Here is a 25,560-nt window from a genome sequence, read left to right on the forward strand (position 1 = left end):
CAAGTTATTCTGTTGTACACCAAATCATGAGACTCCACTCTTTCAGTCGATGCTGCTCCACTGTAGGTCACTCCACTCTAGACTTTCACTGTACGGTTCCCTTCTGTACACTCCTCCACTCTACACCACTCCATTGTATGCTATTCTACTGTACTCTACTCAATAATGCTCCGCTGTACGCCACTCCACGCTATTCCACTCTTGGCAACTCCACACTACTGTATGCCATTCCACACAATGCTATTCAAGTGTAGGCCACTCCCCTGTGTTAAACAGCCTACACCCCTTCACTCTACCACACTCTATAGCACTACACAGTACAAGAATATACTCCTGTCAATGCACAGCACTATACTTTCCGTACTCAATAGCACTTTGGCACTATGCAACTCTTTACACTGCTCCAACCCAGTTTACTATACGCTGAGACACTACTCCACTATACTGTATGCTACTCTGCCATTCAACCTTAAGACAGTCCAGACCATTCCACTACCATAAAGTACTGCACTCTACCGTACTTCATGCCACTTCATCATACAACACTGATGCATTCTGTGGCACTATGATCCTTTCTGACACTCTGCTACATGAGGGCCCACTCCACTGTACCACACACACACACACACTCGACAACATTTTAGTCCACTATAATCTACACCATGCACGCTACTCAACTCCACCACACTTTAACCCACTCTTTAGCACTCAACAACACTTCACACTGTTCCACTATAACACACTACTCCACTCTATAAAAACTCCCCTACACTCTATGCCACACTTTACTCCATGCCACTACACAGCACTCTACTCAATACTATGCCCCTACACTCAACAGTACATCACTACTCCAATTTACAACACCTTCCACAACACCACTCCACAAGACAAATTTATAACATTTTACTCAATGCTGTGCTTGTCCACTCAAGTGCACCCCTCGCCAGTGTACTAGACGACACACCCCTGCATTCGGACATTAGTCCACTGTATTCTATGCCAATCCACTCAAACACTATAGTACACTACACAACACTCGCCTCCACTGTATGACAGTCCACTTGACAAAGGACTCTCCAATTTGAAACATTTTTATTAAGTCAAAAAACCTTAAGCTTCAATAGAAAAAACAAAGGTTAAACATTTGTTATAGTTAGGAAAATGTTATTCTTTCTTTACAAACCCAGCTTAAACACAAACATTAGATATGTTAAAGTTATACCTTAAATTTATAAGTTACTTATCACCTTTAAAAAACTTTTGTATAGAATGAATAAAGTTAAACTAAACAAAATTCAAAAATTCTTAAGTCATGCCTTTAAATTTATAAAACTCCTACAAATTATTATAACTCCTGCATTCTTTAACGGTGTATTCAACTCAGTAGCCAGAGTACATTACCTATAACTCTCACCTTCACCATGGAATGCTTGGATTCACAGAATTTATACTATCTAAAGTTTTAGCATTTACAACAATACTTAGGACATGCTTCTCACAAATGATGTGATTTACAGAGTGCATGGCAGAGGGGCGAGTAATATATAATGTATTGTGGCTACCAAAAAGAATACTGTATATGGAGGCACACAAGTTATAACTTTAATTTATAATTTCCACAACACATTCAAATTATTATAAGTATAACTTTAGAAAGTCTGAATTTTGTGTAATTTAGGATTAATTTGTATAGTAAGAGTAGTGCAATAGTCATTTAAAAGTGGTGCATAAATTACAAATTTAAGTTATAGCTATATCTTTTGCTTTTCTAATGTTTGTTTACATTAAGATTGGTTTGTACAGAAATAATAAATAGATTTCTTAACCATAACAAAGGTTTAACCCTTTGTTTTTTTCCCCCTCTATCAACATACATTTCCGCTGGACAAAACAGGTTAAATGAACGATATTTTTTGGTGAATTTCTGTGGTTTTCTTTGATTTCAAAACATTAATGTCACTGACATTCACCTTTTATAGTTAGCAAAGCTAACTATAACTTACGCCCCCGCCATGCACTGCTTATGACCTCACATATTACATTACATATGAAAGTTCTTTGGCATCATTTATGACATAGCTGATAACTCAAATGACATCACTGGTGGCATAATTGATAACATCCAATGAGTATTAGTTTGTTTCATAGTTTACATAGTGGAGTGTAACTACCATATTACAGTTCTACCTTATTTTGTACAGCCTGTGTTCGGCTAAGGGGTGTCTTTACAAAACATGTGCTTCTAATGCATCATAGGTGTGTAGAGGTACTCAAGTTATAAAACTTTGAATTAAATAGTAACTTTGTGCAAATGACAGTTGACAAATTGCATCCAGAATGTTCCACACAAGATTTTTGGTTCAGCAGAAAGTTTCCAAATAGACAACGTAGAATCTTTGCCCAATGCCACAAGGCTGCTTTCAATGCGTAGTATCTACAGAGTTGTCTCAGCATGACAACACCATGTAATAACATACGCACATGTGCTTCAGAAAAAGTGCCATCTGTTAAGTTTTCACCACAGTATGAAGGCTGCAGATAGTTTGATCTTCAAGCAACCTCAGACCTTGGTTATTTTAAGCAAATACAGTCTTTTTTCATAAGTACTACATAGAGTGTACACTGGTCTTGGTGGATGCTTTCAAACACTCTGTACCACACTGTGAAACTCAGGAGAAATACACCAGAGTATATGCTCCATGGAGTAAACACTTTACAGTACCCACCATTTTATTCATATCAACTTAATTTCTCGATGTAGGTTTGGTGACTGCTACAGATAAAAGCTGTCCATAGTAGGGCATTACATTTTGGAAAAGGCATTAAGTTTCTTGAGGAACATTGCTTTCTCTGAACAGTTTGATACATATTGAACATCGTGTGCAATGAGGACTTCCCATATATCTGGGGTTAATTGTTAATGCAAACTAGGCTACCCATGAAGTGTAGGGTTTAGGGTCAATGTGCACATAACACTTGCTAGCTACACCTGAGGGAGCCGTTTCTGTAATGGTATTAATGATGCCTCATACTATTCGGAGCTGTTCTGTGCTTACTTTCAGGCCTCTATTGCCATACTGATTTATAGTGTAATGTGCACCAAAGAAGCTTGGATGATGTCAATGTTAGAGATGTCAGTAACGTCACAGAACATGCCATATATGATGTAATATATGAAGTTATAAGCAATGCATGACAGGGGCGCAAGTTATAGTTGGATCTGTTTTTTGTGTGTTCAAAACGTTAATGCTACCACTGTCATTCACCTAACTAACGTTACTTTAACCTCTGGCTTTTTCAGAGTATTTCTAGGCCCAGCGTCCAACTCTCTGCAGGCAGCCACCAGGACACAGCCAATACCACACTATGCATAGCCTATGGTTGTGCGTAGGGTGGGGTTGGTGGCAGGGCCTGTCTTGCAGCTCGGCCCCGTGGCCGAAACCCTACAAGCTGTCAACTCCACTCCAAACAGCTTTTGGGGTGCGCAGCATAGGGTTGGCCTTTGGGCCCCAGGGCCCACATCCAATGGAGTCAAAACACACATACAGCCCGACCCTTATTTGGCCTTTGGAACCCCATCCCCTGGGCCAAATCCATTAATAAAAAGGGGAGGCTGGACGCATGCGCCTTCCCTCCCAACTCTTAAAAGGCCCCAGGAACCCTATCCCCTGGGGCCAAATACAATAAAACAGAGGAAGTGGGCATGCAGTCTCCCTCCCCTAGCCTTATTCAGCCCTAGGAACTTTATACTATGAAGCAGTGATTTTTTTTTTTTTTTTTTTTTTAATTAGGGCCCTCTGTAACCCATTCCCCAGGGCCTGGAGGCTCCATCTCCCAGGGAATCCAACAAGCACACATCGGGGTCCATGGGAAAGCCCCAGGGCCCCAGCCAGCTCCCTGCATGCTTCAGGAGCTAGCATTGCTCCCAGCCAGAGGAAACAATTATTCAAGCTGTTATCTTCAGGCGGGAGCAACAGGTTATGTTTCCCTACCCACATCAGTACAGGCAGGAAGGCAGATCTCCATTCTTTTCCCAGTCAGCAGGAGCATTTAATAGTTACCACCCACTGAGAGCAGACTTTGTTTGCTCCCATTTGGTATGAGATTTGAAAATGCTCCCACCAGACACAAGCAAACAAGTTTCCTGGCCTGAGTTGGTGCAGGCAGGGAAACTGTCCTGGGGTGGGCTCTTTGGGATTCAGCAAGAGAGCTGGTCCTAGAGGATGGGGTCCTCAGGCCCTCTAAAGGCCCATTGTCCAGCTCTTGAAAAAAAAAAAAAAAAATGCTTTAGGACTTGAAGAATTGGGTCTCTGGAGACGAAAACAGCTTGAGAAGGGGGCCTATGCACCCTCCCTCTCCTTAAATATTCCTGGCCCCAGGGACCTAAATCAGCTGTGGAGGGGGGCCTAATGATACTCCCACCTCTGACAGATACATGAATATATTACCTTGTGGGGTAGCCGGTTGACAAACATTCATGAAACTTTCACAAAACATTTACCAGTCATATCAGCTGCTGTATGGGGGCGGGAGTTGGGTTGCTGAGAAAAAGGTTTTCCCCATTTATTTTTCCATAAGGAATTTGAACAGCAATAGCGCTGAAACTACTGCATGGAATTATACTAAATTTGGCAGAAAGGTAGGTGGTCCAGAAAGCGACCTTTTTTGGTGTACATTTGGGCAGTAGATTGAGAAAGGGGAAAACAAATTTGTATATATAGAAATGCAAGGGATTTGCAAGCCCTCCCAATCTCATGCTGAGACCTGACTGGCTGACAACATTTCAGCAAGGAAGCCGTTGAAGTGTTAGCCTTGTTGGGACTCTGCTTCAGCCAAGTCCAGAAAAAATGTAAAAAAATAAAGAAGGGGCCAGGGTACAAGCACCCTGCCAGTTCTATAAAGCTTTTTTTTAATTTTCCAGCCGAAGTCAAAAGGGATCCGCCATAAAATAAATAAAACGATGCGCTGGCTCCCATGCTTCATTATTATAAAGCCCCCTAGTGGTCCTCGGGGAGTTTACTGAATAATGTGGGGGGCACTCCTGGCCCCGCCCACTGTCCCATGGACCACCACCTCCCTGAGGCTTATAAATATGCAGGGGCACAAGCCCCCTGCTGCCCTGGGGAACACCACCTCCCCAGGACAAATTAAGAAGCCCAAGGGATCACCACCTCGGCGGGGTTTCTAACACGTTGGAGGGGGCCATGTTGCCCCAATCATGGAGCCACTGATGGCCCTGGGGACCACCCCAAAAAGCAAGCAATAGCTCTGTGTGAAGGTCGCAGATCTCCACACTGAGCACTCCGGGTTCTAGTCCATTAGGACTTGCTTCCCACAAAAAAGGGAAAAACATTTAAATAAACATTTTAAATTGTACCGTAATCTCATTTTATGTATATCATACAAAGCCAAAAAAAACTCCCTCTTACATTCAGTATCTGTCAATCGATTTCTCCTACTCACACCTGCACTCACACACACGCCCCAGTCAGACCCTCACGCACCCACTCGCAGCCCCAGTCAGACCCTCATGCACCCACTCAGGCAGTTACACACCCACTCACAGCCTCATACACCCACTCACAGACCCGCGTACACACTGACCCACCCACTAAAACACTGATGTACGTACTCACCCAGATACATCCTCTCCCAACTATTCTGACACCCAGATATGCTGCGGCCAACTTCTGCCGCTCACAGCAGGGGGGGTGGGGGTGGTTAGGAGGGTTGGCTGCAAGGTGTAGCTGCAGGTCAGACCTTGCGGGCAACCTCTTACGCATAGGTGAAGGCTCTGCATGCCGTGCGCGGCGGTGGTTGGATTAACGTATAGTAGGGAATATTACTATGTTATAAAAAAAAAAATTAAATGAATTCTCTGGAAAAAAAAAAAATGTTAAAGGGGCGTTAGTTAGGAAATGAAATTTAAAAAAAAAAAAAAATTAAAAACCAAAAGGGTACAGGGACATCATAGTTAGGCTCACATTTTAAATGTACAAAACCACAGAAATTCACCACTTCTAGTTCGAGATCTCTCAAATAACTATAACTTGCTCCCTCGACATGCACTGCTAATTACCCCGCAAATTACGGCACTCATATATTTGATACAATTGATGTAATCAATATAATATTTTGGAGTAAAACTTTTGACGAACAAAACTGTGCATGGCAATAGCATGCATTATAGTTACCTTAGGGCACAGGTTAGTTACTTGAGGTAACTAACTAACTGGTGAATTTCTATGATTTTGTACTTTTAAAATGTGAGCCTAACTATAACACGCCTGCAAACCTTTGTTTTTCTCAGTTAAGATGGATATTTTTTGGGTCGCAATCCTGCAGGTGTCCCACAAGATTGCAGCAAAAACACAGCAGATATTTTACTTTGTCTCTGGAGGGGACCCCCATGACCCCCTTTACCCTCTTGTGGGACCTAGGGGTGGCAAGGTACCCCTATCCTGCCTCATGTTTTTCTTCTTTTTACTTCCGGACAGGGGACTAAGTCCCAGAGTCCTATAATCCTGCCAGCAATCTATTTCTCAAGTTGATTGTTGCAGCCAAATCAGTACTCGTTCCTAAAGGATTCCGACTCCTGCAGGACTGAGATGGCCCAAGGGAAAATAAAAAGCTCCCTTGGCCAACCAGAACACTTTTGAAATTGATGCTCCTGAAAGACTCCCAGGAGTCCCTCGGACCAAACTGTCCAACTACACAAATATTTTTCTACCTTTATTTCTCAAAAATTATTGAACGGATAACAAATCACAAAAAGAACAATTTGTGGACCAAGATCTGGCTCTGACAAATTTGGTGTAATTCCATTCAGCAGTTTTTCCTGTAGCCCGGCCTAAAAAAAAAAAAAAAAAAAAAGTCTATGGAAAAGGCATGGGGAAATTTGCTGGTTAACCAAAAAAATATATATGTATAAAAATCTTATATATACACACCGTCCAAGTTTAATAGGAGGTAAACAACTCATTGATTAAGTCTCTCATACAAATATAGAAAATTGATTGATCATTAGTAATCTCAATTATCACAGATTTAAATCACCACAATGCAAGAGGTCCTCAAGGTATTTCACCTAATCCATCTTCCACCCTTTCCAACTATTACATCCAACATCAATAACGGTTGCCTTTGTGACTTCAACCTTTCAGACTACCAAAGAACTCCAATGACATGAAGGGTGAGAGGGGGACACTTGAATCCCTCTCCCACTACCATCAATTACTACATCTCTGCAACCATCCACTACCTTGCCAAAAACTTTACCTCATCCGATTTTGCCAACATCTCTCTCAGCACATCCCATTTGTAACTGTTCATAATACTTGCCTGTCCATGTACTCTTCAAGGCTCCACACAAAGGACTATACAAACCCTTTTGTTGCATCCAGATGGTCCATGACTGGTTCGTTGGTAGAAGACACTGTTGAGGACATGGCCTCCTGTGGAATAGACCTGTCTAATTTTGAACCATCAATTCCATGCTGCAGACTCGTGCATCCATCCACAAAAGGTCAGACTAAAAAGCAATGCTCCCTAGGGGTTACAAGACTATCAGCAAAATAAAAAGACCATAGACACGTTGCTTCACTGAGGACTCTGAAAAACTATTTCAATAGCATCAAGATCGTTAGGCTGCAGACTCCCACATAAAGCCAACCCTGACTTTGAGAAAAAAAAAATCTGGGTTCTTATTGAATACATTTAATGTCAAAATCCAACCCCTGTCAGCTTGCCCACTGCATTAAAAACAAATGAACACCAGCAATATATCATTTAAAAGATTAATTCATCAAAATTGCCCACTTACCCCCCCTACCCTTGCAATTGCTCCTCTGGGCATGATGTAAAATCTATCTCCGATCAAAATGTGTTGAACATATTCAAGTCCCTCAATGCACATCTTATTCCACCAACATTCTGCTCTGCTCTTCCACAGCAGTCTCAGCACCCTACCTGGACGTTATCAATGTAAATGTACTGACATCTACCCTCATATCTCTGAAAACAAAACACTCCCATTCCTTCAACAACCCACATCTACACCAACATAACTTGACAACTGCACTCAATCAGCCTCCTCTCCTTCCTGGGCATGGTCCTTGTAAGAGCCTTAGCAGCTGCACAAGCTTGGACAGAATGAAATACATCTGGAGAGCACAGTGGCTTCACAAATGAGTTTCTAAAAAAATAAATGGCAATTTTCCCACATCGTAGTTTGTATTTTCAATGTTTACTGCCTTTGCCCTTGCCTCAGAGTGCACCGGATCACACTTGTGGGGTTTTGTATCTCACAGGGCCAACACCCAAGCTGGGGATTTTTTTTGTCCAAGAGAAAATCAAAATGGCAGGTTTTCTCCTCATCTCCTTCCTCACCCAATCCCAGTCCTTAAAAAATTCCAGGGTGACTGACTGAAATCGTGAATTTGGAAATCACATTTTAAATGGCTATGGTATTCAAAAGCATTGGCCCCCTTCAAAATCTTTTTTTGTAAATACCAACAGCTCAAAACTACTGAATGTATTTAAACCAAACCATAAAATACAGGGAAACACGATTCCATCATAATCCTGCAGAGTTTGGGAGAAAAAGGTTAAGGGCGATTGTCCCTAAACAAATTTACACCAAAGGAGCTGCATGACGTTTGACAAGCCGGACCGTATCCACATATGCTAAAAAAGTATCAAGTTTGGTGCAGATCTGGGCATGTGGACCAAAGGTATAGGTACATCAAAATGCTGTTGCATTGAAAAGTGTGGCTTAACTCTCATCATACAATACATATGCCGCCTGAGTAACAGATACTGGTCAATCAATAGACAGACATCAGTTACATAGGCGATGACAGTACCTCTGTAGTTATGATTAACTCAGTTTCCATTGAAAATTGATTTTTGTTTTCTTAACTTTGGCACTGTTCAATTAATCTGCACAAAAGCTCCTAAAAAGAAAAAAAGTTCTTCCACTTTGGGTTTGGCAAGGCATATTCCGTACAGACCCATTAGGTGGGGTCAAAATATACGGGACAAAAAAAGTGATTTACTCATTTTAATTGTCAAACTTTTTTTGTATTTTCATTGAGCATTTTTCTGTGTTGGGGAACAAACCTAGAAGTAGAGTAGAACTTTACTTAAAGTGCCTTTGCTTGTTTGAGGAAGATCTGTTTAGTAGTTTGAGCAATTACCATTTAAAATACATTTTAGTGGGCATATAGGAATTAAATTATTTTTATCTGGATCATTCTTTCGCAGAGTTCTGCAAACGTTGTTTCGTACTCCAATTACTTAAAAAGTATTTAAAAAAAAAAAAAACTTACATAAAACTGAAATCTAGCTGGACAATGGAGTTATCTACAGATTTCATTTTCAGTTCCACAAACCAAAGTTGGGCTACTGTATCCAAAGCTCTCCAACTAGCAGGTTGCTACTTCAGGAAAAATGTTGCAGTTGCTAAAGTCCTTGCGTGATAGTGGAAGCTAATCCACCACCATGCATGGCCGAAGGCAGGTTGGAAAACGGTTGATGTGGTATGTGCTAAACACAACAAAAATACATCAGCAAATTTGGTCATGAATAATCCTACAGAAGAGATAAAATTTCACATTTTCCTGAATGGAAGTCAAGTTAGTAACACACACTCTTTCCTGGTCAATAGAACAAAAAACAAAAAACAAAAAACAAAAAAAAAAAAAACAACAAAAAAAAAATCAACCAGGACTTGTCCAATTCTTCCTCTCAAAATGGGTACTCTGTAGAAAGACTCTTTGGGAGTCAGACTATGCTAAGAAACACTGCCCTGCAACAGTGTGCCAACTACATTTAAATGTGTTGCGAATAACCCACATTCTTCATTAATGACGTTGCCCAGATACCACCTAATCCTGTACAGACATTCTTGACCCTCCAAATCCAACAAAAATGGGAGTTCTCATTAAAGGCGGCACATTTCAACACCAAACTGAAGAATGGTTTAGTGCACCCAAATGGCAACGGTTGAAACATTGGAGGAGGTAAGCTAAGTTCTTAGGCTCGTCCACTATTCCATCCATCCTCGCCCTTGCCTATCCTGCAAATAAAAAGTATTTAAAAAGGTAAATAGACATGCTAGCGTTCTAGTCTAAAGTACTAGGCCAGTCTTTTGCAGAGCAACCTTCCACTTCACAGAATAGGTTCTCACACAAGGTTTCCAAACATACAGGTTGGCTTGAGGGATTGCACCTTCTTCCCTCGAGACAATCTTCCCTGTAGTGGCTCTCTTAAAACACTAGACAGTAGGCCTCTGTACCCTCCTAATCAAAACCTTAGAGCAAAATCCATGAAGACGCCCACATCAAATAACAGATCATGAACACGAAAACGTCTCTCGCTGCAATAGCATTACATGCAGTGCTAATCCGACGATACTGGGTGTCCCAAAGAAAAGAAAGAAAACCAAAAGATGGATTTGTCCCCAATTCATCACTTCATGGAATAGGGTGGTGCTAGCCTCAGCTAGAAAAGCAGTTTTCTGAGCAAGAATGAAACTAAAAGCCTCCCTAGCGGCACCTATCCCCCTTTCATCTTCCCTTCTTCCCCACTACTCTGTGGGACACAGATCCCTGTGAGACCCGAGCATGATCTTCACTACAGAAGACTTCTCTGCTCCACTGCTTATTACTTCAATATTCTTCCTTAATATGCATTTCCATTGCGGTTTGGAAAAGCCTGCCTGTGATGGGTCAGCTGCATGTATGTATCGAAAGGATGCATCTTAAGTCCTCTGCTGCCCTCCGGCTCGAGGTGGCCAATATATAAATACCCACAGAGAACGGAATCAATAATGTACCTGAGCTCACTTCTAACACTAGCCGTGTGTTCTACAGCTCACTGTCAATGTGCTTTCCACTGGGCAGAACCACCTCCCAGAGAATAGGCTAAAAGCCTCTCTGGCGCCCCATTGAGGCACGCATCATCTTAAAGGTCGTATCAACCAGAAGCCTTTGGGAACATAAATACTCTTTTCCAGCATAAAAACTAGCCATCTCTGGAGGACAAGGCTACGTAAGGAGCAGACCCCCTCACCAGATCGGATGAGGGAATGCATTAAACAAAAGGCCGACCTCTGTCAATGCATCGTAGATCCGGAATATCCAAACAACATCAGAACTGTGCCTACCCCTCCTAAAATTCAGACGGAAACTGAAGACATTTGTACAACCTCACCCTTAGGTACCCTTCTAATCTCTGTTTAACGACGAATACAGTGAGGCAAAGTACCCCCGTCTCGCCCTATTTAGTTCCCAACTGCTCCTCAGCGAGGTAAGCGTTATATAAATAGCCCAAGTATGTGTATGTACACCCCTCCCCCCCCCTTCGCGGACCCATAAAAAAGGCTCTGTTCTACTTCCAAATCTCCGTTTCCTATAGTTATAAAGGCTGTAGACCGGTATCCACCTTGAAACAGTCACTTTGAGCAAAGGGTGGCTTCGAAAACGTGATATCCTTAATACACATTTCAGAAGCCCTTTGACGCGTTTTGTAAAATGAAGAGAATAAGATCTTGGAGGTGTTCAGTGTGTCTGAATGTACTCACCAGGATAACATTTAACGTATTGTGCAAAGACCACGGAGATCTAAAGTTGCCTCACATGAGACCAACTCTCAGGCCGGGGAAAGGCAGGAACACTAAGCCCTCCGCGGACACCCTTAATTGGTCAAATCCACAAATCGCACAAGGCAAATATGTCCCCATAAACCTAAAACAGTCCAGATTCCGAAGGCATTGCAGACACTGCGGCACATGAACGCTAACGTAATCAGACTTTTCAGCCTTCCGATCAAGTGTTATAATTTGCCTCCCAACACAGGGCGGCGCAGTCTTGTCTCCGGCCAGCAGATGGCCCCCTAAGATCAATATTCACTCCCCAAGCTTGAGCAAAGAGACAAAACTCTGCATTATAAAATCGCAGCTCGGCTAAAGTACAGGAGGCGAGAATACTGTAGCGAAACGCCCAGCCCTACCTACACGGTGTAAACATTTCAGTTTTTCACTTCAGAGATCAGTAATATGCTATTTTTGTTCCAACACGACAGTCACGCTGTCTGCGTCCCAATGAACCCAACTGTGAGTGGAACAGTGAATATGGGCGTAATGACGGCACAAGTCGAAGCACAAATCCCTTCAAGTAACAAGATCGTGAACCCGAAACGTGAACGAAAAGTGACCTAAGAATGTTGACCTGGCGTCGTCTAGCTCCCGGTTCTCTTTAAAGTCGGGTGTGATTGCGCCTCTTTCTATCCCTAGACCCTGGCTGAATGAAGTTCGATGCAGCATCGGTGCGCCTTGCAGCCAATAAGCGTTGGCACTGCAGCCAGGCATACCACAGGCTGGACATGTACACTGTAACGAAAGGTGTCCACTGACCAGCCACAGGATCAAATGTGGCGTGCAATGTCCCCCCCCCGAGCGCCGTCAAAGTCACAGCCAATAAAACATTTGTTGCTGAGGGTCAGGCAGAAGGGAGGGCCCTTCCCGCGCTCGTGGTGACTTCCACACAGACGTCCATAAAAGCTGAACTTTCGGGAAGCATTTCACAAGGTGCGGAATTTCAAATCGAGATGTTTGCCATCTTAAAGGTGTGGGGTGCATCTAGCGAGGCCTTTAAGAACCCCACATCTACTTCGTCTAAAGTGAATGCGACAAACAAGTAACTTTGCTGGCATAGGAGCGGCGCACTCACCGGCTGCAGAGCTTCCTCCTGCCTGCGGCTCTGGCTCTGCCTGTTGATGAAGAAGCGCGTGGAGAATTTGTAGTGATTCAGCAAGCAGATGATGACCACCACCATCACAGTGATAACCACAATGATAATGATGATCTGCACGAACTCCAGCTCCGCTACAAGAAACAAGAAGAAATCAAACAGTTCAGCGTAAACCATATGTATCTGTACAGAGCTGCATTTATACAGTGATCCAAGCCCTGAGAGGTGCTAATGCAATCAAGCTGCAGTGTGCCGGAAGTGCTTTGCAATCATTTGTGATAATCAGAATGGCAGTCTTATCCCTCACACCACATACCTATGCAGTGGAGTAAAGAGTGGCAGAAAATAAATAAATAATATTCTTGAGAGGATCAGGTTGTGAGTGTGGCCATCACAAATGTGTGTGTCCAACATGATCACCAGTGGTATTCACATCACGTAGTAATGCAGTCATGTACCTGCACTCTTTTCTATAGTTCTTAGCGGGAAATAGGTTGATGTCCATCCCGCGTTTAACCAGTGCATGTATTTGCTAGTGGTGGGCACTCATTTTGGGGAGTCGTATAATCTTGCATCAGACTAACCCAGAGCAAGAAAATGGCAGGAAAGGGTAAAAGGAGAAAAAGAAGGGCAAGAAAACCTTGCTAAAGGCAGATAGACATGAAGAGACGATGAAAAGAATTAGATAACGTGAGTAGGATGGTGGACAAAAGAAACAAGGTAGAACATAAGGCACCCTTGGTACTCTGCAATCCCAGCATTTGGCAGCAGCGGTAGAAGGCTGCTAAGAAATGTTGGGCCAGGCACTAAACATTATAATTATATATGTGTGTGTGTTTTAATAATGAAAAACCGGCTTCTTGTGTGCATACTTTGTTGTAACAATGTTTTGCCATGTTCGGTATCATGTTTGACTCACAAAATGAAGAAACTTCAAAAGGACAGCATAGGCCAAAATGTTTCCTACTGTAGCCCGCAAATAAAAGGAGGGGGCCTTATGATTAAAAAAACAAAACAAAAAACAAAAAAAAACCTCTGTATGGCAGATGGCTTGAACGCGCAACTACCCCATACACCGGTGTGCTGTGGCGGGACAGGCGAATAGGAGTCATAACTGCTTTTGCTGCTTGCAGCCCTTCACTTCGCAATCGCCTTCGAGGAGCCTTTGTCCTTCAAGCTTTGAGGTCGCTTGTTACTAGCAGTACAACCAACACCTGGCACCGCTCACTGGGGAAACCCCAGTCACACCGCTGAGATACCGGCAAACCTTTTTTCCTTGCACCGTTGCCCTGCAAGCTTTAGTAGCGGCCATCTTAATACAGCAAAATAAAGCAAATATTCAAGTGAGCGTTTCAATAGAAAGGGGTACTCTTCTTTTTAAATACCAATTGCCCCCATCTATTTTTACTTAGTGTCAGTTATTAAAGTTTTAAATACAATTAATCTTTGGGGTTTTGGGGAGGGAGAATACAGATAAAGGGCAACAAGTAGTTGTACATTCGAGGCACATTAAATAGCATCTCCCCAGTGGCGCTCATCATTTCTGTACAAACAGCGCAGACATTCACAGGGAGGAAGCGCTTCAGAGCACACGGGCTTGAGCTCTACTCAAAACTGACCCGGTTAGAGGTGATGGCGTTTGCATGTCAGAGCTGCAGCGTATGCGGAGGCCCCAAAAAAATAAAAATAAAAAAATAAAAATAAAACACACCATACACCTTGAAGGGCGGGCAAATTCTGATCCATCAGCACTTTTAATCTCTGAAAGCAGATGGTTTTGTATGTTAATGGGATAAATTACCAGCTCTGTTAACGAACCTGCTGCCTTTCTACGACAGAAATCAGCACAGCTGTAATGTAGGGCAACCCTTACAAGACCTGATATTAAAGTATTAACAATCTTCTTACATGTCTTTCAATTGCATCACAAAAGCAAACGTTGGAAGCTTGCAAACACACAGATGTCGTCCAACTAGAATGGATCTTCGCTATACAGCAGTGGTTCCCAACCATTTGATTTTTGTGGACCCCCACTTGAACATTAATGGAACCCAAGGACCCCCACTGAATCATCATGGGAATCCGGGGACCCCCACCTAAGTCATTAGTGGAAGCTGGGGTCCTAATTTGTCAATATTTCTTAATTTTCTAGGCTCTCGCGGACCCCCTGAGAAGGCTTCGCAGACCCCCAGGGGTCCAGGGACCACAGGTTGGGAACCACTGCTATACAGCATAGAAAGATCCTTGAGGCAAGCCAACCTGCCCACCCAGTGGAGAGCACAGAGGAAAGCAAGCAGGGACATATTTAACGTCTTGGAGGGCGTTTCACCGAGGCCAGTTAAGCAAAGAGCGACTGTTAGTGCTACAGGCCTCTTGGAATAATGTGTCCACATGTTCCAACAACGACAGACTCGCAGCAATCTAGGGATGTGCCACAGACACGTTTAAGTTACAGGGTCAGAAGTCTAAGTATACACTGAAATCAAGGAAGGATTAAAAGGGTCGTTCCTGATGGAAAATTTAAGTGTCTGAAGAGAACACATCCATGGTCAATTTATCGGACAGTATTCATGCCTTGAGACAGAGGTCGAGATACAAGACCGAAGACAGACTAGCGACAAGTCAACCTGGAAAGCATGTCGTTTAGGGAAGGCACATTAGCTCCCCACAAACGTGGTGGCATACACGTTCAATTGGAATACACGTGACTGGCGCAGAAGAACATTAGTGCTTTGAAAGCAATGAACAAGTGGCAGACTAAGCAGGGTTTGTGGAGAAGGCAAGGACAGGTCATACAGCAAGGTCCTGGTGGGCCAGACCCGAGAGCAATTCCAAAGTAAGGCTTTTACCACACAGTAGGGCTGCAGCAACAGAAAGAGCAGGGGCATTGCTTAGTTACCGAGATCCGAGGGGTGTGAAACGCAGATTCCCCAACTAAAACAGTGGTGGACCACAGGATGGAGGGGCGAGATGACCAAGGTTCGGGATGGGATGTTCCCCTTAGGAGCCGGATCCACACAGATTTGCTTTAGGACGGCCTCTCTGCAGACAGTGGGCAAAAAATGATGGGTTGGAATGCTTCCCAGAAATGACTGCCCGTAGTAAGAATATTTGAAAGCATTCTTCCAATCAGCTAGCTGTGTTTGATTGCCAGTATGTCTGCAAACTCGACACTGGCACAGCTCTCCAAGCCTTCTACTGCAATGTTTATGACTTCCAAAAAGCAGTAGGTTTTGCACCCACAGAAACTCTTTGAATGGGTGCAAATGTACTACATTTTGTTAAACCAATCACTATACATTTAATTTTCCATTCCAAAAAATTAACAAGTTGAAAGCTCTTAGTAAACTGAACAAGAAAAACCGACAGACAAGGCAACGCCAACTCAGTGTTTCCCAGACTAAAATACACCCAAGCAAGAACGCATTCGTAAAGTGCCACATACACCCCCCCCAAAAGCTAAGTCCCTGTCCATCCCACCAAGGCCTGGTAGTTATCCTTGGGAACTCCTGATTGTCACATGAAACCGAACAGCCTGGAATCTGTGCACCAGGATCACTTAATTTATATTATGTTTCACTACATGCTCTGTTTATGATACAAGAATCCTGGATGGTAGAGTTGTCAAACTGGTGCATGTAGGCAGGGCTCCATGTTTCCCGTCTCCGCCTTTACCAAATCCTTTTATAAGGTGACTGCATCTCAGACTTGGTACATAGGGTCGTCAGAGTTGGCTACACTACTAAATTAAGAGGGCAAGCAGGGCCAGAGCTAAGTCAAGAGTTCGGCTTCTCTCTAAGAGTTCGCAAACAAGGTAAGCCATTAAAACATTTGGAATGTACATTATGCAACATGTATAATGTAACAATATGGAACAGTCACGTCAAAATTTAAAGAAATGTAAATCTTTAACATGCGAAAGCATTTCACTTTATTACCTCAGATTATCTCACTGCATAGACGGCTATTAAATCAGTTTTTAAACATGACATTAGAAACACTAATGGCTCCACCAGCGACAATGCCTATAATGAAATGACAGGCCAGTCAGTAGTTGTGTAAACTAACTATATTCTTAGGTAGATGGAGCAATAATATAGACTATTAAACATAAGAGGTATTTGTATAGCACACATCCTCAACTCAAGTATTTAAAATTTCTCTCATATGTGATAAAAAAAAGAGAAAAGATTGTGAAATAAAATATATACCTAGGATCACACAATTTGAACCGGCAGGGAACCATTATTGCTTTTATTTTTTGACCACAAGTAAAACCAACACAGACATACTAGACCCAACTCAGCCCCCCCTCCCCCCTCCCTGCCCCCGACCCAACTAAGACAGGAAATCATTTATTTTAGAGGTGCCACAACCAAAACACCCCCGAGTGTGCTTTTATTTAACTTCTTACGTAGGGCCAACAACTAAGAAGGATGTTGGAGCGCTAAGAGTGGGGCAATAATGCCACTGCACATTGTGTATGAAGAGTGTAAAGGATACAAGGGACATTAGCCCATGCATAAATCACAGGCACGACACACCTACATGTACTGGGCAGTGCAGACAGTGTTCATAAATAGAATAGTCTTAAAGAAGTGAAACTGGAAGGCTGGCTGTAGAAGATTTGACAAGGTATAAGTTGCAGGCATGGCATAGATACAGGCATCTGGTAATCAGGAAGTACCCGAATACAATGGTCATAACGAAGGAGGTCGCAAGCACAGATTTTTCAACAGGGATTAGTTACAGTTAAAAAACTGTAAGCACCATAAAAGGAAGTTGCGATTGGGGCACAACCACAGCATACGCTGGTAAAGACGACCACTGTACTCCTAAGAAAATTCCGTAAAGATTATGGACTCCATAGTATTTATGGGGAATATTAAAGCTGCAGATATTAAATGTGGGCATTTATAACACTTTGCGGCATCACAGATTTACATGCATATTTCACTGCAAGTGTTGGGAGAATAATTTGCTTTTGAATTAATCAGTTTAATAAAAATGGCTGTGCTATTTAGATTTCTAAATTGTTTTCTCAATTCGCTCTGTCTGCCACTTCATACCTCGTTTGATCAGTAACCCTGCCGAACATTTACTGTAAAAAGAACAACTATTCTGCACTACTTTACGGCCATCACCAGTATCCAAATCTGCAAGTGACGACGCTCGTCATGATATTCCATTCGTGAATTCTAAAAGCCCCTTCTTTTAAAATCTAACCGGTTCACGTGCATTTTATAGCAATATCGGACACACGTTATTACTTCTTTACATAGCAGTGTAACTATAAATGCTACTCCATTAGGGCGGAGGAGCGCCCATCCCCCCCCCCCCCCCCCCCCCCCAGCAGAAGCTGCAAAACATTGCCCGCCAAAAGCATTATAAACTATGTTTATTATCCCTTTGTGGTGAAAGGGGCGACGTGTTGCAGGGAGTGCACTGTACACTCCCCTCAGAGCACATTTGTGTTTGGCCGGCTGTCTTGGAAGCCCTGGGTAAACACGTTTCTGGGTGAGCATGACCGTCCCAAATCACTATATGTCTGCGGAAAGTTTGATAAGTCAGCACTGCATTGAAAGAGTTATGCATGGAAGAAAAGAAAAGGCGACTTGTAACTGAACGTTTTAGTATTCGGTAAAGTCTGATCTTTTGTACTTTACACTTTAGATCACTTAATTGGTGAGCAAGGCTGGAGTTTATGCTTCGTGTTTTAATGCTGACTAAAAGTGTTTTAAGAGCAGAAACTAAAAGGGCTAAGCCAGCCGACAGAATTATTTAAATTTCAGGTCTTCAGCTGGATAAAGTATGGCTTGCTGGAACGTATGACATTCCAAGTAAACTAGGAGTAAATAAAACAAAATAAAAATAATAACATTCAATAGGGATTTTCATTACAAGAGTTATCTAAGAGGGCTCTTTAATAAAGTAGTATAACTTAATTTAGAGTGTGGTAGAGAGGAGTGGATTTGACAGTCGTCCACGTGCACAGGAATATGCTCTTCAACTGATATTTAGATGGAAACACCCACATAAAGCATGTCTCTAGGCAATCCACTTGGTTCCCATCAAACCACGCAGTAAATTCAAATCACTTTGGCAGATAAGGCCATGCATGGCTCAGGATAGTACTCTGCTCTCAACATCTCTTCGGTCCGCTTTCCCAGCTACCCCCTGCAAGGGGGAGGGGGAGGTGGTAACGGTTTTGCATGGAGGTTCCATAAATATACATATATAGATACACATGTGTGTAATATATATATATATCTCCATTCTCTACAATCCTTACTTAAGCACGTGCATCTGGAAATAGGCAACCTTAAATACTGGAAGGACCATAAAACCTGCCTGCTCTTGAAGCATATGGGCTGCAAAATCCTCATTCAGGACTGGACAGCTGAAGTCTGAGGATTTCCATTGGAGAAAAGATGTGAGGTGCATATATTAAACAAATACAGCACTCTATAGGGATCACTATCCCAGTGACCCTAAATAATTTATTCTTAAAACTACATTTTTGTCATTGAAAATCCACCTACCCTCTAGGCACTGTCACTTGGATTGATCCCAGAATTTAAACAGCTTATTGTCATAACCTTAAGTGTGAGTGATACGTTCCACGACGATCTTTAATCTCTACAAGGTCACTGGCTACTTAAACAGATATCACAGATCTGATGGTAAGTCTTTACCCCACACCTTTGGTTTTCTGTTAAATAAAAGTTAGTGGTTTGAAAGGCCAAGCCTGCTTTATCACAGTGAGCTCAAATGCAACTAAGTGAGGGTATCAGCAAAAGATTCTAGCAGGCATTCAAAAGAAAGCTTTGAGGGTCCAAATCAAATAACCATTTCAAGTTCACCAAAAGCACTTGGTGCTGCCTAATGACTGAAATGTTTGCCTTAGTAATAGTATTATTCAGAAAGCTCATTACAGAAGTGCCCGGAAGTTGTCCCATTTGTACGCAAATCTTTGATTTCAATAAACCTTTATTCTGAAAATATATTTGACATTTATGCCTTATATATCCTCTTGAATTGCTACTGGTTGCTGCCATCTAGATCTACTTTAACCACATCCTAATACACGAATGAGTTGCACAGAAAAAAGAAGAACTTGAAACAAGGATTTGCAAAGTCAGTTGGTTTGATGCTTAGATTCGGATAGACAAAAGTCACTAAAATTAGAAAAAATGATTGGTTGGGGTATACAAAAAGGTATAGATGAGAAAGAATTACGTGTGTGATTGCAGAGTATATCAGGAGTAAAGTAGTCAGTCTCTTATGTATTTCTATGGAGGAAAGATGCATGTAAAGACCCAATAAAAAGAAATGAGACTAAAGTATTGAGTGGGCTGACATGACAAGGTCTCCAGCCTATGACTGACGGTTCATGAGATAAATAAAGTACTAAATATGACTAACATAAGTTTTCTTCAAAATAACCTGAATTCACGCAGCCTTTGCTACCACAGAGTTTGCAGCTTCATGGTACTATAATACATCAGTGTCACTGCTACCCACTTTAATGGTATTCTATGACTCCATCTCAGAAGTATGAGTGCAACTGCTTAGGTTTGAACAGTCGCACATTTCAGCTAACTTATCAGAGCACGTGTGTCCTCTAAGAAAAATAATAACTGGAAAATGTAAGTGTGTGGACAAGGATTACTTTGTAATGTTAATACAGTTGGCAATGGGGGCTTAAAAAAAGCAAGCACCTTAAGTCTCCCACAATGGAAACACCTACAATACAAAAGGAAACAAAACAGGAGCCAAAAACAACCCACACGTTTTTTCTTTGCAAGAGAACAAATGTTGTAAGTAGCTCTACAGCAACACACATGGCTTAAAAGGAGAACAAACGGGTTTAGAAACATGTCTTATGCAGTACTCAATTACAAAGGGGCTCATCACTACCCCAAGATCTTGATTCACCCTTTCAGTGTGCTGGGAGTTAATCTTGAAACTCAGTTCCATTGTCTCTCTGTAACAGAACGGAATTTTAGGCTTGTCTTCCTAAACCAAGAATAACTTATAGAGGAGGTCTAGGTCTCAGACTCCCACACCTGTAACTTAAGATTTTTAAAATCTAGGTGGAAGTCTTTCTCCGTGATCACCTAAAGATGTAGCCAACTGTGAAAACATACAACATCCTATTGTAGATGCGGATATAGAATCTCACAGAATGCGTGCGTGCAGCAGATGGAGTATGTCTGCATGATATGCAGGTCCAAAGGTAGACCCAAAAAGCCACCGACTCGACCAGACTTGGTCTTCATTGTCTTGGTCATAGCCACTTTGAACGTACCAGATCCCTGCTTAAATGCCATGCTCAGGACTGTGGCTGCAGTGGAGGGCTGTTCTTGACATGCATGTGTGGCTTACCCAACAGAAAAGACACAGACTCTTAATTGGACACTCATTTTATACATATTGCCTCTCAAGGATTGATTCAATCACCCCTTTGTTTAATAGCATGTTCGGTCCTCGTGAACACTTCTGTGTCATGTACATGCAGATGCTCATTGTATTTCAAGCAAATACCATTCCTGGTACAGTCCTCAGTGTGCCCAGTTGCATAAAGGTCCTGTGGGGCGGGGCCCAAGCTCCCGGGGTTCCCCTTAGCACAGTACACAGGCCGCAGGCCTCTGACTGGGTCCAGGTGGGAGGCGCACCCCCTCCAGGTACTTTGAAGGGGGGGGGGAAGGAAGTTTCATTATGCTACTGAATCTGATTTCCAAATAGGTCTTAAAATGTGTTTCACTACAAGAACTTGGTCCATACACCTTTGTCAAATGTCTTGCTCTTCGCTTTTTCCAAGTTCAACAGTCAGGGTTAATCAATGCTTCTTGGTGTTTGGAAGTATGGGGTTTTGTACAATAAGTTATTCCTTTAGCATTACTCTTCCAATCATTTCCATCAACATTTTAATTTCTTAGCTAGAGCCCCTACAGTCTTGTTAGGAGTCAACTAATTTAAGGGTCCACATTTTAGCTTTTTGGATTCCAATCCAAGAACTTGACACTTGTGACTAAATTACAACTTTCTCTCAAAAGAGTTTGTCCTTTTAGTCGTGCCCAGAAAGCCATCTGTTGGTGTCCAGTAGATTACTGTGATTCATTTAAACTGGTATACACAATTCTTAATGCTTACTGGTTCAGTCGGACCTGCAGAAAAGTAAAATACTTCTGCATTACATATTACATTATTATGCATATTTCTCGAATGTTGGATAATGTCAAGCACACTTGTGGTGAGGTACACCCTTAGCGAAAATCTCTGCCTTATACTGCCGTATTATCCAAGTAGGTAAATTCAGGAAGGCAAGGATGAAGCGCCCCTAAATATACATATAAAAAAAGCCGAACTTTTGGAAGCACAACAGATAGCCAATCTGGGCCCTTTACTAATTTCTGTCCCTTTTCTTTTAGACATTTTATTTACTGGAAAGAAGGAAAGAAATTAAAAAAGTAGAGTGATCAGATTTTCTACAATTAATGCACTATTGAAGCAAGATTACGACTAAACAAATTAATCAGTTTGTACTTCAGTGCACACATTGTTTAACTAAAATATTCAAAGTGACCTCAAATCACAAATTCAAACAGAAGTTGTAGAAGGCCCCATTGTGGAGATATCCTACTGCTCTTTACAACGTCTTATTAAAATTTCCTGGACGTTTAGTAAGCAGCACTTTATAGATTTCATTCTGGGGCTTTCGGGCCCATAATTCTAAATTGCAGCTACAAGCCCAAGAAAGCAAATTTTCACTGGATCCTTAATTAAATTAGCAACAAAGTGGTTCCTGGGAGCGGCCGAGTTCAACTCCGAGTCTAGATAAAGGAGTACACACTAAACGCACATCCCACAGTTGCCGGCCAAGCAGGCTTCAGGTTGACCTCAAAGCTACATCTCGTGACTTGTTTGTTAATACACCGCAGTCACAGTTAACACAGAAAAACATCCAGGGAGCTTGTGACAAAGACACAGCGTTCAGACTGCAAAAAAAATAGTCTACCCAAAAAATGTAGGGCACCCGCCAAAAATCTACTGGTTCAGAGAAAAGCCAGCGGTGTGGCTGCTGCATGTTTGTATTTCCATGAATCGGAGATAGCCATAACAGCCTGGAACACGAAGAAATGCTGTGTTCTCGTGAAACCTGTCTGGTTCAGTGAGGGCAGGGGACGAGGCCAGGGGAAACGATTTTGATTTGTTAAGAACAGGCTCGCTCACTTGCAGCCTGGCGCATAGGGTCAGATCAGGGCAGCCGAGTTACGTTCAAGGCACCAAACAACGTGAACCCTATTTACATTGGTTTTAACTTGAGTAAAATACAATTTCAAAGAATTGAAGGGTCCGGAGACGGGAGCATGGGGTCCTAGAAACGATGCACGTTTTCATCTTCTATGTTCACACTGCAGAAAACACGTAATGCGGGTAGGGTGAATTAACAGAACATATGGCTATCCGTTGTTGGAACTGGAGATAAGAGGGTGTCTTCTAGGAAGTGTCATCTGATTTGGTGCCCAACGACTGCAGGAAATTGCCAGCAATGCATTTATTGAAAATGTTATCTGGTAAAAGTCACCCAAGTTATTGCCTCCGAGCCTCGTGCAGGCTCTTCTTAGTTTTGTAGCAATTTGGATCCAATACACTGTCCATTACAATGTATTCCTTGGTAATATATGGCTAAATGCACCCAATTTTAGCACAATGGCTTTGCTCAACCGCAACCACTCTGCACATACGAACAGACTGGCACAAGTATTTGTGAGGGTATTTCACCGCCCTCAAGCAAGGATGCCCCAGTGCCAACAGGGCATCAGACACTCGGTGTCCCCAAACAAGATGCATTGTGGGTCACATCTGGTGCGATCACAACCGGTTATAAATGCTTCTGTGACATGATTTTACAAGGTTCTCACAACACTGACCATTCAAGACCTTCCCAGGACTGGTTTTCTAAAACAATTTGATTTGTCTGCTGCCAATTTCCACGAAAAAAAGTTCAGTTTCATACTGCACCTAGGAGTTTACTGTTGCCCATGAAGAGTAGAAATGTGGTCCAACTTATCTGGTACTCCTGGGACAAACTGATCTGTGCGATTCAGTCCTATTGTGCTACAACAGCCTTCTTGATGCCCAGGATCTGCTATCCAATATGCAGGATTGCTTCCTCCAATGAAAATCGAATCATGTTTTGTGACAGGGTAAATCATTCCTTTTACAAGGCACCTCATTTTCCGTCTCCTGCCATCCCCTTATCAGTTTACTTTTAGTGGCAACCTTATTGGGGTATATTGTATTATAGAAGTAACCATCATAAACACACAAGTAACATTACAAAAGGGCAGTATAAAGTTGACATGAACAATTGGGGACAGGTGTACTATGTTAACCTCTTTATTTAATAAAACAAGGATATAAAAAAGTGTTGCAATTCTGATTCTCCCCAGAGACAACACTTGGTTTCTTTACTTCAGTCACTGAATTGCCAGATCTTTAGCTAACAGACCCAACTTCGTGTCCGGGTTCATCAGTACAATACTTTATTATTTAACAGTGCCCCATATGACAAAGTCAGATTCTACTCAAATTTCAGGAGAGTTTTCCAATAAAAAATAAAAAAATAACTTTTCCCTGGGAACTCACCTTCATACTGTCCTCTAGTGTAGAGATGTTTAGATTCATGCACCTTTCCCCAGAGTCAGATTGGCATATAGGCCAATCAGGCAGTGCCCGGCTGGTCTGACAGATCAGTGTGTGGGCTGTTATTTTAGCAGCTGTAGGCAGGTTTTGGGGCCAGATGGGACGGTTTCTCTGTGGATTTCCCTAATAGTACCACTTTCTAAGCTATTTGATTCGCTAATGGGACCACTTATTTTAGTGACCGAGCCTATTTTGTCCCAGTCCGACCTTGGCCTTTCCAAAGACTGTGCTGTTGTAGTAATCTGCCATGCTCAGCGTCTGGGTTCTTAGAAGTAAAACAGGGTTTAAGACGAGCACTAGTAAGATGTGGAATGGCCCTGTCTGTTCGGCTGCTCATAAGCTCATACCGTGAGACTAGTATTAACACAGTTGCGCTGACAGGATGCATGGGTGAGTTTGCACCTTGCATGAGCTTACTGACTGGAGCAGGAGAGCATTTGTAAGTATGGTAGAAGCAGTAAACTCCTGCTTACAGCAGGTAAAGTGCCTCGAGACAGCCTCTTTTTGCTACATTACCCTACATCTGTCAGGAACTCCTCTAATTTCAAGTCTTACATCCTCGCTTGCAGGAGCCTAAAAATAGGTGACAATATGTTGGTCACACCCAAGTGTGTTACAAGCAATTAGTATTAATTGCTGTCCCTTAGTAACATATTACAAAATAAAAATAACAGTTTTTTTTTGTGTATTACATAAAATTAGCTTTAGATGCACTCATGTAATACTCAACTTGCACATAGGTCTTACACAAAAAAGGTAGGGTCAGTGTATCCTTAGCTTGTCCAACTTCAATACAGAGCTTTTTTACAATCATTTTTAAACGTGTGTATATCGAACCACATTCTAACAAACAAATCTGAGCTTTAACCTACATGATATAGAAGCAGAAGGCGGCAATGGCTCAACCACACATGATACAACATCTTCACTGTACATAAATCAGTTAACTTTCATCTCAGAAGTATTGTGTCAAGGGTGGCAAGTTAAACCGCACCTTAGGAGGAAACCTATTCCACTTCAATTACCTTCCCACCCTCATTCTGGGAATTGGGGGGGGGGATACATACAGGAGGTTACATCAGACGCATCAGTG

At 42.3% G+C, this 25,560-nt stretch overlaps 1 protein-coding gene across 5 annotated transcripts in view; it reads right to left on the bottom strand.

Moving 5' to 3' along the window:
• LDLRAD4 (low density lipoprotein receptor class A domain containing 4) overlaps positions 1-25,560 on the bottom strand; it is a 241,344-nt gene that overhangs the window by 42,647 nt on the left and 173,137 nt on the right. For all 5 annotated transcript variants that reach the window (XM_069219922.1, XM_069219926.1, XM_069219924.1 and 2 more), the window contains one exon: positions 12,735-12,889. In XM_069219922.1, the coding sequence (XP_069076023.1) occupies positions 12,735-12,889 (155 nt within the window). The remainder of the gene's footprint in view (positions 1-12,734; positions 12,890-25,560) is intronic.

Source organism: Pleurodeles waltl, chromosome 2_2, assembly GCF_031143425.1.
Source record: "Pleurodeles waltl isolate 20211129_DDA chromosome 2_2, aPleWal1.hap1.20221129, whole genome shotgun sequence".
Classification (NCBI taxonomy): Eukaryota; Metazoa; Chordata; class Amphibia; order Caudata; family Salamandridae; genus Pleurodeles; species Pleurodeles waltl.